Source organism: Quercus suber, unplaced genomic scaffold (genome assembly GCF_002906115.3).
Source record: "Quercus suber isolate HL8 unplaced genomic scaffold, Cork oak 2.0 scaffold_49, whole genome shotgun sequence".
Lineage (NCBI taxonomy): Eukaryota > Viridiplantae > Streptophyta > Magnoliopsida > Fagales > Fagaceae > Quercus > Quercus suber.
Window position 1 is genome coordinate 290683 of NW_027069514.1, and position 12467 is coordinate 303149.

The following is a 12467-nucleotide window of genomic DNA, read 5'->3' on the forward strand; positions in this document are numbered from 1 at the left end:
GAGTTTTGATTGAAGACATAAGAAGAGTATTTATAAGTTAAAATTAGGATTTTCAGAATTTTTAATTATCTTTGGACGTTCTCAAGGGTCTATGGGCTAGCTCACATCAAAACATTATGTTTTGAGCCCTTAAAATGAAATTTTAAAACCCTGAAAATCAGACTACCTAGTTGACCTCGCTTTAAATGGTCATAACTAACTCAAAATAAATCCAAATTAGGCACAATTTGTATTCAAATTAAAGCCCAAGATGTCTACTTCCAATGAAACAAATCATGCTCAAAAAATTCTTTTTCGATCAAAAGTTATGGTCAAAACAGTGAGCAAATGTCATTTTTTTAGTATCGATTTCAAAGTGATTTGAGCACTTTTGAGTTGTGATTACTTATAAACTATTGTGAATTCTTTAATTACCCTTGGTTGACATATGTCAAGCTCATCATTGGGACCAGAAATCAAAATTTATTAACGGGTATAAAATGCGGTGTTTACATGACAAACCTGGCAGCAATCGCATGTGGGCGATTCAATAATCATACGACAAACTAAATTCGTCTTTGTGGGTAGTGAGTTTCGATAGGCCCTTCAAATAAAATTCTTCACTTTAGTCGTCACCTGCAAAAACCAAATACTTTTACACAAACCCTTTCCCTAATTGTCCACCACGTCCTTAACCTCAAGCTCGTCTTCCTCCTTCAAGAATTGATAACCAGACTTACAAGAATAGCAACCATCCTACATCATTGGCCAGAACAGTGTGTCCTTCGATTCCACTCTAGATAATGGTATTTTGTAGATTAACTCAACTTCCTCTGGTGCAAATATCCCATCAATGATGCCATTGTTCCACTACCTAGTTGTATCATCAATAAGCAAATCAATTGTGGCCTCTTTCAAGGATGCAATCATAGGAGAACAAACTAGTGGAGGGTGCTTCTTGGGAAGCCACTGATGCTGCCTTATTTTTATATTTTTTCCATTCTCAGTCCGCCAGCAAGTACCTCTTTGAATAACAGCCCTTCCTTCAAGAATACTTCACCATGCATATGATTCCGACCTTGAGTCTTTAGCCTCCATAATAGAACAATTAGGCAAAAGTGTGCTTTAAAGACTTTGTAAAAGAGTGAATTCTTGTTGTGTAACAATCTCCAAGTTTGTTTTGCCAATAAAGAATCATTAAACATTGCCAAATCTCAAAAACCCATTCCCCCTACCGACTTGGATTTTGTCAACTTATCTCATCGAAGCCAATGAATCTTCCTACTATCTCCATATTCTTCCCACCAATTTTTTAATCAATGTCTCAATATCATTACACAAGCCAATGGGTAATTTGAAGCATCCCATAGTGAAAGTTGGAATGGCTTGGATAACTGATTTTATCATAACTTTACAACTAGCTTATGATAATAATATCCCTTCCCAACCCTGTAATTTTCTCCATATTCTTTCTTCGATGTAATTAAAACTCTTTTTTTTCCCCTTTCCAGTCATAGATGGTAGGCCAAGATATTTTTCATATTGTGTTATTTCTTACAATCCCAAACTTCCTTTGATAGCAGGACGTACGTTCTCTGGTGTGGATTTACTAAAGAACAAAGTTGTCTTGTTCTTGTTCACCTTTTGGCAGAACGCATGCTCATAGGTTTCCAAGAGATTCAAAACTTTTTCACATTCAACGGTGGAAAATAAAAGACTATCATTTGCAAACAACATATGGGTTATTTTCAAGCCTCTCCTACAAAAAGAAAAGTCTTTGATGTCAACCCTAATTGCATCATTATAAATATGGCCATGTAATCCTTTCGTACAAAGGAAGAAGAGGAAAGGAGACAACGGGTCCCCTTAACGGATCCCTTTGGTAGGATGGATCAACCCTTTTGGCCCACCGTTGACAAGGATAGGTAGGAAACAATTTTAACACAAACCATAATCAACCTGATGTGCATGAAATATATACAATAAAATACTCACATATCTACATATTTAACTTTACTTTTATGTTATTTTGTGACTGATTATATAATATCTTTGTGTTGTAGGTAACACGAGCTTTACATGTAAAGTGGGGCTAGGCCAATTGAATCAAGCCAACTTACATCTAGCCAGGTGTGAATTCAAGAGAAGACCAACCCAATTAAATTTAAGTCCAATTGGAGTAAGGAATCAAAGGAAATTTGCACCAAATCCAAGTCCAATTCGGATTAGGATTCCAGCCTGCACATCAGTTAGTATTTCCGGCATAACTTTCGGCTCAGATGTCCAATCGAGATGATTCAAGTTGAGATGGAAATTTAACTTAAAGGGCTACAACTTTGTAGTTTACCAGAAGCCCGAATTCTGACGTTAAATGAGCCAAAATAGTCGATTAAGTGAAACCTAAAAATCTGAGATTTTCTCCAAACGGGAATTCAACTTGTAATAGGATTCTTTGACCTATTTATAGGCTTTTTAGGGCAAAATTCAGGGAGGCTAGTGCTAGAGCTGAGATGCAAAACAGAAAATTGGAGCAAGAGGCAGTGCTGCATGTGGCTTCTTTGTAGCTTTTCTCCATGATAGCATTGTGACTATTTCTTTCTTTATTTTATTTGTCTAGTTTAATGTTTAGTATTTTATTCTTTTGTTTTATTTCAATTACCATGAGTAGCTAAATTTATAATTAGAGTTGAGGATGAAACCTTGTTAAGGATTATCAGTAATATTTATGTGATTTGATTTTTCCCACAATACTTGTTCTTTAATGATTTAAATTGTTCTTGCTTCATGTCAATTGACTAAGATGGGATTTTAGATATGAGTTCAATTATGTTTTTCTCATGATTTAGGATTTGTCTTAATTAATTGAATGCTTGATTTATTAATTCTTGATTATAAAATTGGATATCGTTGTGATTTGTCTGTCCATGGATACAAGTTATGATTTAATTTTTAGAATTGGATATATCTTGTGATTTGTTTCGCTACGGATACAATTGATGATTTGGTTTTATACTTAAGAAGCAAAGAAGAACATGCTTTTGATTTTTAAAATAAAGATTTTAATGAGGATATTTTCCATGATAGCAAGATTAATTTTTAGATTATCATGTAGTAAGTTGGAAAAAATTAATGATCATAAATCTATGCTAATATGACTTACAAGGTGGAGTCCAAAACCTTAATTCCTTTCCCTTGATTGTTTACATCTTTTCATTGCTTTATATCTTTTGCTTAGTTTAACTATTTGCTTAATTTTATTATTTACTTAGTTTTTTTTTTTTTTTTTTGATAAGATTATTTGCTTAGTTTATTTAATTTCAAAACAATCAATTTTTATTAAACTAGATTAGGATTAATTTGGTTAAGATTTGATTTAATTTTCCTACATTCATTCAAGTCCTTGTGGGTTCGACCTCGTTCTTGTCAAACTGTACTTCGGTACGGTTCGTACATTTGCGAGTATTTTAAAATTTCACAACAAGTTTTTGGCGCCGTTGCCGGGACTTGGTTAGGAAAATAAATTAGGTCTTAATTAAATTTTTCCTTCTACTAGTTGTAGTTAAATTTTTTTAATTAAAAATAAAACAAAAAAAAATTATTTCTTTGTGCTTGGTGTATGAGAACTTGGATACATGATAAAGAAAATCGTCTTGTTAGTTTTGATTATTCATCCACAATGGAAGAAACAGGAGATGATTCAAAAACTCTTAGGGAGTTGTTCTCACCCATAACCACCAACCCTCCATTTTGCATAGTATTGCCTGCAACCACTGCTGCACATTTTGAGTTGAGACCATAAATAATCCATCTTCTTCCTACTTTTCATGGATTGGATAGAGAAGATTCTTATATGCATGTGAAAGATTTTCTTGAAATTTGTGCTACTTGTAAGTTCCAGAATTTCACTGATGACTCAGTTCGCTTGCGTTTATTCCCTTTTTCCTTGAAGGATAAGGCCAAAGCATGGCATAATTCTTTGTCACCTGGATCTATCACTTCATGGGAACTGTTGGTCACAAAATTCCTCTCTAAATTTTTTCCTATGGCCAAGACCAATGCTTTGAGGAAAGAAATTGTAGATTTTTATCAAGATGAGCAAGAGAAATTTTATGAGAGTTGGGAGAGATTTAAGGACTTGATCTTAAAGTGTCCTCATCATGGTTTTGAAACATGGAGACTAGTACAATATTTTTATAATGGTTTGACTCAGACAAATCGTAACATGATTGAGTCCATGAATGGTGGTGGATTTTTGAGTCTTGTAGATGATGAGGCATACAAATTTCTTGAGAATTTTTCTGAAAGTTCACAACAATGGGATTTTTCCAATCGTAAAGAGAGATCTGCCCCTGCAATTAAGAAAGGAGGATTGTATGAAGTCAGTGAAGATTTAGACATAAAAGCTAGGTTGGACAATCTCACTCGTAAGGTTGAGGCTTTAGCTTTAGGTAGAGGGATGAATTCTGTCAATCAAGTTCAAAGTGAAACATGCTCTATTTGTGCAAGTCCTATGCATACAACACAAATGTGTCCTTCCACAGTTGGGTATCCTGATTTTTATACTGAGCAAGCAAATGCACTGAATAATTATGGAAAACCATTTGCTAGTCCACTTTCAGAGACATACAATCCAAATTGGAAAAATCATCCTAATCTCTCTTGGAGGCAGAACCATTCCCCCACAAATATAGGTGGACACCAAGTGCATCAACAAAGTCAATTTCGTCCACCTACTCAAGCATATCCTCCCATTCCTCAATCAACACCTCAGTTTGTAGCACCACCAAGACAACAACCATCTTTGGAGGAGTCTCTCAAAACTTTCATGCAATCAACAAGCCAAGCCATTCAAGAGATAAAAAGTTCCACCCATTTGAATACTCAAGCTATTTCAAAGTTGGAAAATCAAGTTGGCCAGTTAGCAACCCAAGTTGGAGAGAGGGAAAAAGGAAAGTTTCCTAGTCAACCCATACCTAACCCAAAAGGACAGTATGCCATCAATGGTTCTTCTAGTTCTACTTATGGACAAGAACATGTTCAGTCTATTACTACCCTTAGGTCTGGTAAGAAAGTTGATAATCAAGTGAAAATGCCAGAAGTGGAGGATGATGAAAATATTGTGTTAAAGGAAAAAGAAATTCACAGGTCACAGGATGATCATAAAGAAAAGAAGGGCAACTCAACCTCAATTCCAATTCAGGATCTTAGTTCCCCCCTTGATAAGAGGTTTGTTCCTAAAGCTCCATTTCCTCAAAGGTTAATCAGTCCTCAAAAAAGTGCACAATTTGGAGACATTTTAGAGGTTTTTAAGCAAGTGCAAATAAACATTCCATTTCTTGATGCAATTCAGCAAGTTCCTGCTTATGCCAAGTTTCTAAAAGATCTTGTGACAATGAAGAGAAAGACAAATGTCCCTAAAAAGGCATTTTTGACAGAGCAAGTCAGTTCAATCATTCAGAATAAATATCCAGTGAAATGTAAGGACCCTGGATCTCCAACAATTTCATGCAAGATTGGGGATCATCTCATTGAGCGAGCTTTGCTAGATTTGGGGGCAAGTGTGAACCTAATGCCATATTCAGTTTACTTACAGCTAGGTTTGGGGGAGTTGAAACCCACAACCATGACACTTCAATTAGCTGATAGGTCTGTGAAAATCCCTAGAGGTATTGTTGAGGATGTGCTAATTAAGGTGGATGCATTCTATTTTCCTGTTGATTTTGTTGTGTTAGACACTGAGCCTGCTCTAAATGCTAGTACACAAGTCCATGTCATTTTGGGTCGCCCTTTCTTAGCCACATCCAATGCTTTGATCAATTGTCGGAGTGGTGTGATGAAGATTTCTTTTGGGAATATGACTGTTGAGCTTAATATCTTTGACATAAGTAAGCAAGTACTAGACAATGAGGATATATGTGAGGTTAACATGATTGGGAGCCTAGTCCATGATACTTTCCTACAATCAAGTTGTGAGAAGCCCCTAAAGGCTTGCTTAACCCGTGTTGATTGCAATTTGAATACTGAAAAATCAATTGACAAGGTCAATGCATTGTTGGATTCTGTTCCTCTCTTAAGTATTGATAGTTGGCAGCCAAAAGTGGTCCATTTTCCACTTTCTTCATCCCCATTCCTATCTATTGTAGAACCACCACAGTTGGATGACTTTTGGGAACACCAATTGATAAGTATACTTCAAGAGCATAAGGAAGCTATAGGTTGGAAAATTGCTGATATTAAGGGTATTAGTGCTTCTGTGGTTGTGCAAAGAATTCACTTGGAAGACACTGCAAAAGCTTCTCAACATGTTTTTGACCCAGGTAAGTTACAATATCATTGGACCAGTCCATTCATAATATGCATTATTTATCTCTATGGTGTTGTTAAGGTTTGGATGGTCCTGTTTATCAGGATTGATCTCTAGTTGTGTTAAATCTTTTTGCAAAAAAAAAAAAAAAATGTTTTTCTTGTTTATTTTCTGCTTTTAGATTAATATTTGTGTTTATTTTCTTGTTTAGTTTTATTTTCTTTTGTTCTAGCTGATATTTGACAGAAATTAAAATTTATAACAATCAGCTTGATCAAGGTACGTCTCCTCCTTCTCCTTACCTTACTTGTTTCTTCTTAGTTCTCATGTTGCATATTACTATTTTGCTCTCTTTTCATTCAAGACATATTTTTGAGAGTATCATTTTTAACATTGAGGACAATGTTTGGTTTAGGTTTGGGGGGGATGTATATAGATTTCTATCTTTTTGTTTTGTTTTGTTTTGTTTAGTTGTGTTAAAAAATAAAAAATAAAAAATCGTTTGCCTAGCTTGAGGTTTATGTTTTGAGTTCATTATACTACTTTTGCTTAAAGAATTTCATTGCTTTCATGCTCAATTCATTGCACATGCACATAGCCACTCAGACACAACTTGTTGTTGAAGGATAAAAATGATTAGAAAATCTTGATGATAACAATGTGGAGACTGTAACCCCTGTGAGTTTTGAGCCAATCATTATTTTTTTTTGGGGTTATTTATTGTTTCTATTCTTAAAGTTCATTTGGAAGTGCATAACATATTTCCCTTGTTGTAGTCTCATTATTCTTTCTTTTGGTCAAGAAAAAAAAAATGATTTTATGCCACACTTGAATCTTTTGAAGTCATTGATGTTGAATGAATTATACTAGTCTTTGAGAGATGAGATTAGGCCATTTTTGTCTACTTTGAGCCATATATGTGTTTTTCTTTTTTGTGATACATTACCGCTAGTCACCCTCTTGAGTCTTTTAATAAGCCTTTCTTTCTTAAAACCCTTATCCATAGTGTTTCAAGATGGAATTTGATCAGTTTGTTTCAATGTGGTGGTTTGTGCGAGAATTCAAAGAAGAAAGAAAAAAAAAATTGAATTGAAAAAAAAAGAAAAGAAAAGAAAAAGAAAAGTGTCAAAAAGAAGAAAATAAAAAGGGTTCTCATCAAATTTTGAGAAGTGAAATGTCAAGGAGTATTGCTTTGAAGAAGAAGAGTTGAAAAAAAAAATGTTGAATGGAAGTTCCAAAAAGAGTTGACATTCCGACAAATCTTGAAAACACTTCTTATTATTTACCTTCACCCATATTTATTTCATTCCCTTTACTTTTACCCTACATTACGTCCTAATAAAGTCCTTATTTGATCTTGAAGATTGTGTAGTTCAGAAATTGATATGACTGAATAAAAAGTGTGGTATAAATTCTTTTTGGCATCCTTTCATGAGACTAATTGTTCTTTCTTGATTAAGCGTTTTTCATGTGGTTTATATGTGAGATGTTTGATTTTGCTTACATTATTCCGCTCACATATGTTGTTGAGAGTGTACACCCCATTTCAGAGTGATTTCATTTGTTGAGTGATAACACCAGAAAGATTTGAATTGAAGCATACTTTCAAATAGAGATTCGAGTCAAGTTTATTCTAAAACTAAGAGTATGTTTGGGTTGGCTATCACTTTTCACTCACATTGAGTTTTGATGGCATGAGAAATTTCTTTAACATTTGTAGTGTTTTTGAACGTGAACTAATCCTCTTGGCACAAGGCAATTGAAAAAAAATTGATTTTCTTTGTTTTGTTTATTTTGTTTTTAGTACTCATTCTCAGAATTTTGTGGGTATATTCCCTGCAAACCCTCACGAGACTACAACTCGTCCACTAGTGTAAGCTAGGGGTTTAAAGGCTTGTTGCATACGCTAAATGCAATCGAAATTTCCAGCGAAAGTGGATTAGTTAGGATTTCCTTTTTCTTTGTTTTTAATTTCTTTGTTTTGTTTTACTCTTTATCTGTTTTGCTCGAGGACTAGCAAAATGTAGGTTTGGGGGTATTTGATGTGCATGAAATATATACAATAAAGTACTCACATATCTACATATTTGGCCTTACTTTTATGTTATTTTGTGACTGATTATATAATATCTTTGTGTTGCAGGTAACAAGGGCTTTACATGCAAAGTGGGGCTAGGCCAATTGAATCAAGCCAACTTACATCCAGCCAGGCATGAATATTAAATTTAAGTCCAATTGGAGTAAGGAATCAAAGGAAATTTGCACCAAATCCAAGTCCAATTCGGATTAGGATTCCAGCCTGCACATCAGTTAGTATTTTCAGCATAACTTTCGGCTCAGATGTCCAATTGAGATGATTCAAGTTGGGCTGGAAAGTTAACTTAAAGGGCTACAACTTTGTAGTTTACCAGAAGCCCTAATTCTGACGTTAAGTGGGCCTAAATAGTCGGTTAAGTAAAGCCTAAAAGTCTGGGATTTTCTCCAAACGGGAATTCAACTTGTAATAGGATTCATTGACCTATTTAAAGGCTTTTTAGGGCAAAATTCGGGGAGGACTGAGGCTAGTGCTAGGGCTGAGATGCAAAACAGAAAATTGGAGCAAGAGGCAGTGCCGCATGTGGCTTCTCTGTAGCTTTTCTCCATGATAGCATTGTGACTATTTCTTTCTCTATTTTATTTGTCTAGTTTAATGTTTAGTATTTTATTCTTTTGTTTTATTTCAATTACCATGAGTAGCTAAATTTATAATTAGGGTTGAGGATGAAACCTTGTTAAGGATTATTAGTAATATTTATGTGATTTGATTTTTCCCACAATAGTTGTTCTTTAATGATTTAAATTGTTCTTGCTTCATATCAATTGACTAAGATGGGATTCTAGATATGAGTTCAATCATGTTTTTCTCATGATTTAGGATTTGTCTTAATTAATTGAATGCTTGGTTTATTAATTCTTGATTATAAAATTGGATATCGTTTGTGATTTGTCTGTCAATGGATACAAGTTATGATTTGATTTTTAGAATTGGATATATCTTGTGATTTGTTTGGCTACGGATACAATTGATGATTTGGTTTTATACTTAAGAAGCGAAGAAGAACATGCTTTAGATTTTTAAAAAAAGGATTTTAATGAGGATATTTTCCATGATAGCAAGATTGATTTCTAGATTATCATGTAGTGAGTTGGGAAAAATTAATGATCATAAATATATGCTGATATGACTTACAAGGCGGATTCCAAAACCTTAATTCCTTTCCCTTGATTGTTTACATCTTTTTATTGTTTTATATCTCTTGCTTAGTTTAACTATTTGCTTAATTTTATTATTTGCTTAGTTTATTTAATTTCAAAACAACCAATTTTTAATTAAACTAGATTAGGATTAATTTGGTTAAGATTCGATTTAATTTTCCTACATTCATTCAAGTCCCTGTGGGTTCGACCTCGTTCTTGTCAAACTATACTTCGGTACGGTTCGTACACTTGCGAGTATTTTAAAATTTCACAACATAACCCAAATACCTAAATTAAAATCAATCCAACCAAATTTCTCAAAACTAATTCATATTTCATACCCATACCCAGATCTAAGAATGAATGAAAAAAAGAAGTACTTACTGGTGGTAGTTCTCTCAACGCCTGTCTCCTTCTCATCTCTAAATCGCAAGGTTTATTTTTTCCCTCCTTCTCTATCTTTGTATTGTAAGCATCGGTGTTAAGAAAATCAAAAGGAAGCGAAAGGAGAGAGCATCCGAGAAAGGAAAAACGGAAGTTAGAGCGTTTTAGGGTTTGCATTTTTTTTTTATAGGCGGCTTGGTGTTTTTATAGATAGACGTTTGATGAAAGTGTGTCTTCCAAACGCACTATACGGTATTTTAAATGAAAAATTGTATACGTCAGCATTTTAATGGGTTTATTTTCCGCGTGTCTAGGTTTCCCTAAAAACCTAGAACAGTGAAACTCTTACCCTATCTCACAATTGGCCATCTTTCCCTTTAGTGGAATCCTTGTTCTTTGAAACCTTCACAACCAGATTATGGAGGACATCATGACCACTACTGTGAATACTCTAATTTATTATTATTATTATTATTTAAATCCTAACCAGCCTAGTATTAAAAAAAAAATTATATACTTTTTTTTTGGTTAAATAATTGCATCTTAATGTATTAAAATGCAATAATTTTTTGTTTATATAATTTGTTAATACTATATGGATGCCTATTTAGAGTTTTTTTTTCTTCTTATATTCCAGCCACCTCTAACTCGAAATCTTGAGTTCGTCCTTGATTGTCATCTACATGTCACGAAATCCACACACTAAACTCTATTTATCCTTCGAAGTCTCACTCAAATATCATCCTTCATTTTTAGAGATCCATCATCCATGGAAAAGGCAATGGGCCAGCCACGTTGTTGAGGATCTCTTACTAATTTAATTGAAAGTTAGTGGCTCTTTTGTCTTAACCACCAAATGTCCTGCATGATGTGTAGCAACGTTTCTGACGATTCAGTAGCATTCGCTTGTGAAATTTTACTCTATTACGATATTGTATCACGAATAACTATTGTGTGGTAGGACTTGTTATTCTTTGGGAGTGGTAACTAGAAATTTACCTGTTCAGATTTTTGCCTACAAAAGTTTTTCCATTAGTCAACAAATCACTGTTTCAATTTAATTTCTGCTATACTCTATTTTAAATTGGTGATTTATTTGTGCTTTCACAATAAATAATCAACTTGGATAATTGAATTAATTAACTAGGATCAATCTTTAACCTAACATGTCTCATTGTGGTTTTCCTTTGGTTTATTGTCCATGATATTGTCATTTCGTGACCATACGCTTGTGTACTTTACTTTAATATTATTGCTTTACATATTGTGATTTTTAATTTGTGGTAATTAATTTATTCTAAATTTTATTCCGTAATTGGTCAATTTAGGAACTTGATTAAATCCGCTGGAAATCAACCAAGTGGTCAAAATGAACTTCTCAATTGGTATTAGAGTTTAAGTACACTATGAATAGAGGATTAATGTTTTAAGTATGATGCTTAACTCCTGTGTCTTCAGTTTTTAAAACTTAGATAAAATCAAGTGTTTTGATGTGCCTAACCCTGAAATTTTAATTTAAGAAGACATTAATGTTGTTGCTTTTAGAAGTACTAGCTTGTAACCCAATACATATGCTTGAATACACTTAAAGATATACAATAAGATGCACAATATAATTCCTATATGAAAGTTCAAATAGTGTATAAAACACCAATGAACGTTTAGACCCCCAATTACAAAAATACCAACACAAGCTTATAAACAAACAGTATATGTGCAGAATATGAAATATAAGCTATATCCAAATTAGTAACACACTCTAAACCATAATTAATTACAAACACAATAGCAATTAAAAGGTAAAGAGAAAGGAAAGAGAGATGCAAACACAAAGATAACATGGCTATGTGCTATTGAAAAGGAAACCGAAGTATTCGGTGAAAAACCTCTCCACCACCCTCCAAACGGTAAATGATCCACTAAAGAATATAATTGGGATACATGAATAGCAAGAGACCCTCCAAGCCTAATCTACCCAGTGCACCTAAGCCCTCTAAGCTTCTTGCTCCAATAGGGTTATGCCGAACCTTGTCTTCTTTAGCTTACCGAATCCCGCAATAAACCCATTGCATCAACCAAACGAATTGGTCCTCTTTGAACTGCTTTCCAAGCACCAAAACACCTCCTCACTGCTATGGGTATGGTGAGATAAGAATTTGGCAAATGTACCTCTCAAGGATATGTCAATGGAGATGGTAAGAATAGAGGAATTTAGAGAATCAAATGATAAAAATTGTGGATGAGTCAATCTTGTTTTTCTCTAAGGTTTCTCTCTCAAAATTCTCTCTGGAAGCTCTTTACATTTCGTGGGTATAAGGGTATTTATAGTAGAGTGTGTGAGGAATGCGAAAAGTTAGTTTTCATCCAAACAGGGCATTCTGACGACTAACCTCGTGACTAGAATGAGTTGCGAGTCTGAGTCATGAGCTAACTACTTGGCTAGACTGGAATTTTTGTCCAATAGTGCTCCAGCTGTCGTGACCCTTCAGCTCCCTTGCATGCTCCATACATGTGCCACTTTGGTGACTTGCTAGTCACGAGTCAATCACGAGATGCAGTTGCG

The 12467-nt window shown here is 34.2% G+C and overlaps 1 protein-coding gene and 1 non-coding gene across 2 annotated transcripts; one reads left to right on the forward strand and one right to left on the reverse strand.

Annotated features, from left to right (window-relative positions):
- The first annotated feature begins 3829 nt into the window (after nucleotides 1-3829).
- Nucleotides 3830-6393, forward strand: LOC112029315 (uncharacterized). The gene is made up of 2 exons (XM_065771811.1): nucleotides 3830-6296; nucleotides 6365-6393. The coding sequence occupies exons 1-2, from the start codon at nucleotides 3830-3832 to the stop codon at nucleotides 6391-6393; spliced, it is 2496 nt and encodes an 831-aa protein (XP_065627883.1).
- Nucleotides 4035-4143, reverse strand: LOC112018464 (small nucleolar RNA R71). The gene has a single exon (XR_002883608.2). It is a non-coding gene; the product is annotated as a small nucleolar RNA R71 (small nucleolar RNA).
- Nucleotides 6394-12467: the final 6074 nt, after the last annotated feature.

What these genes read in the sequence shown, in the direction of transcription:
- LOC112029315 (XM_065771811.1), top strand. Translation starts at nt 3,830, where the DNA reads ATGCATGTGAAAGATTTTCTTGAAATTTGTGCTACTTGTAAGTTCCAG. An exon ending in TCAACATGTTTTTGACCCAG is followed by an intron (nt 6,297 to 6,364) that starts GTAAGTTACAAT and finishes GGTGTTGTTAAG; the next exon opens with GTTTGGATGGTCCTGTTTAT.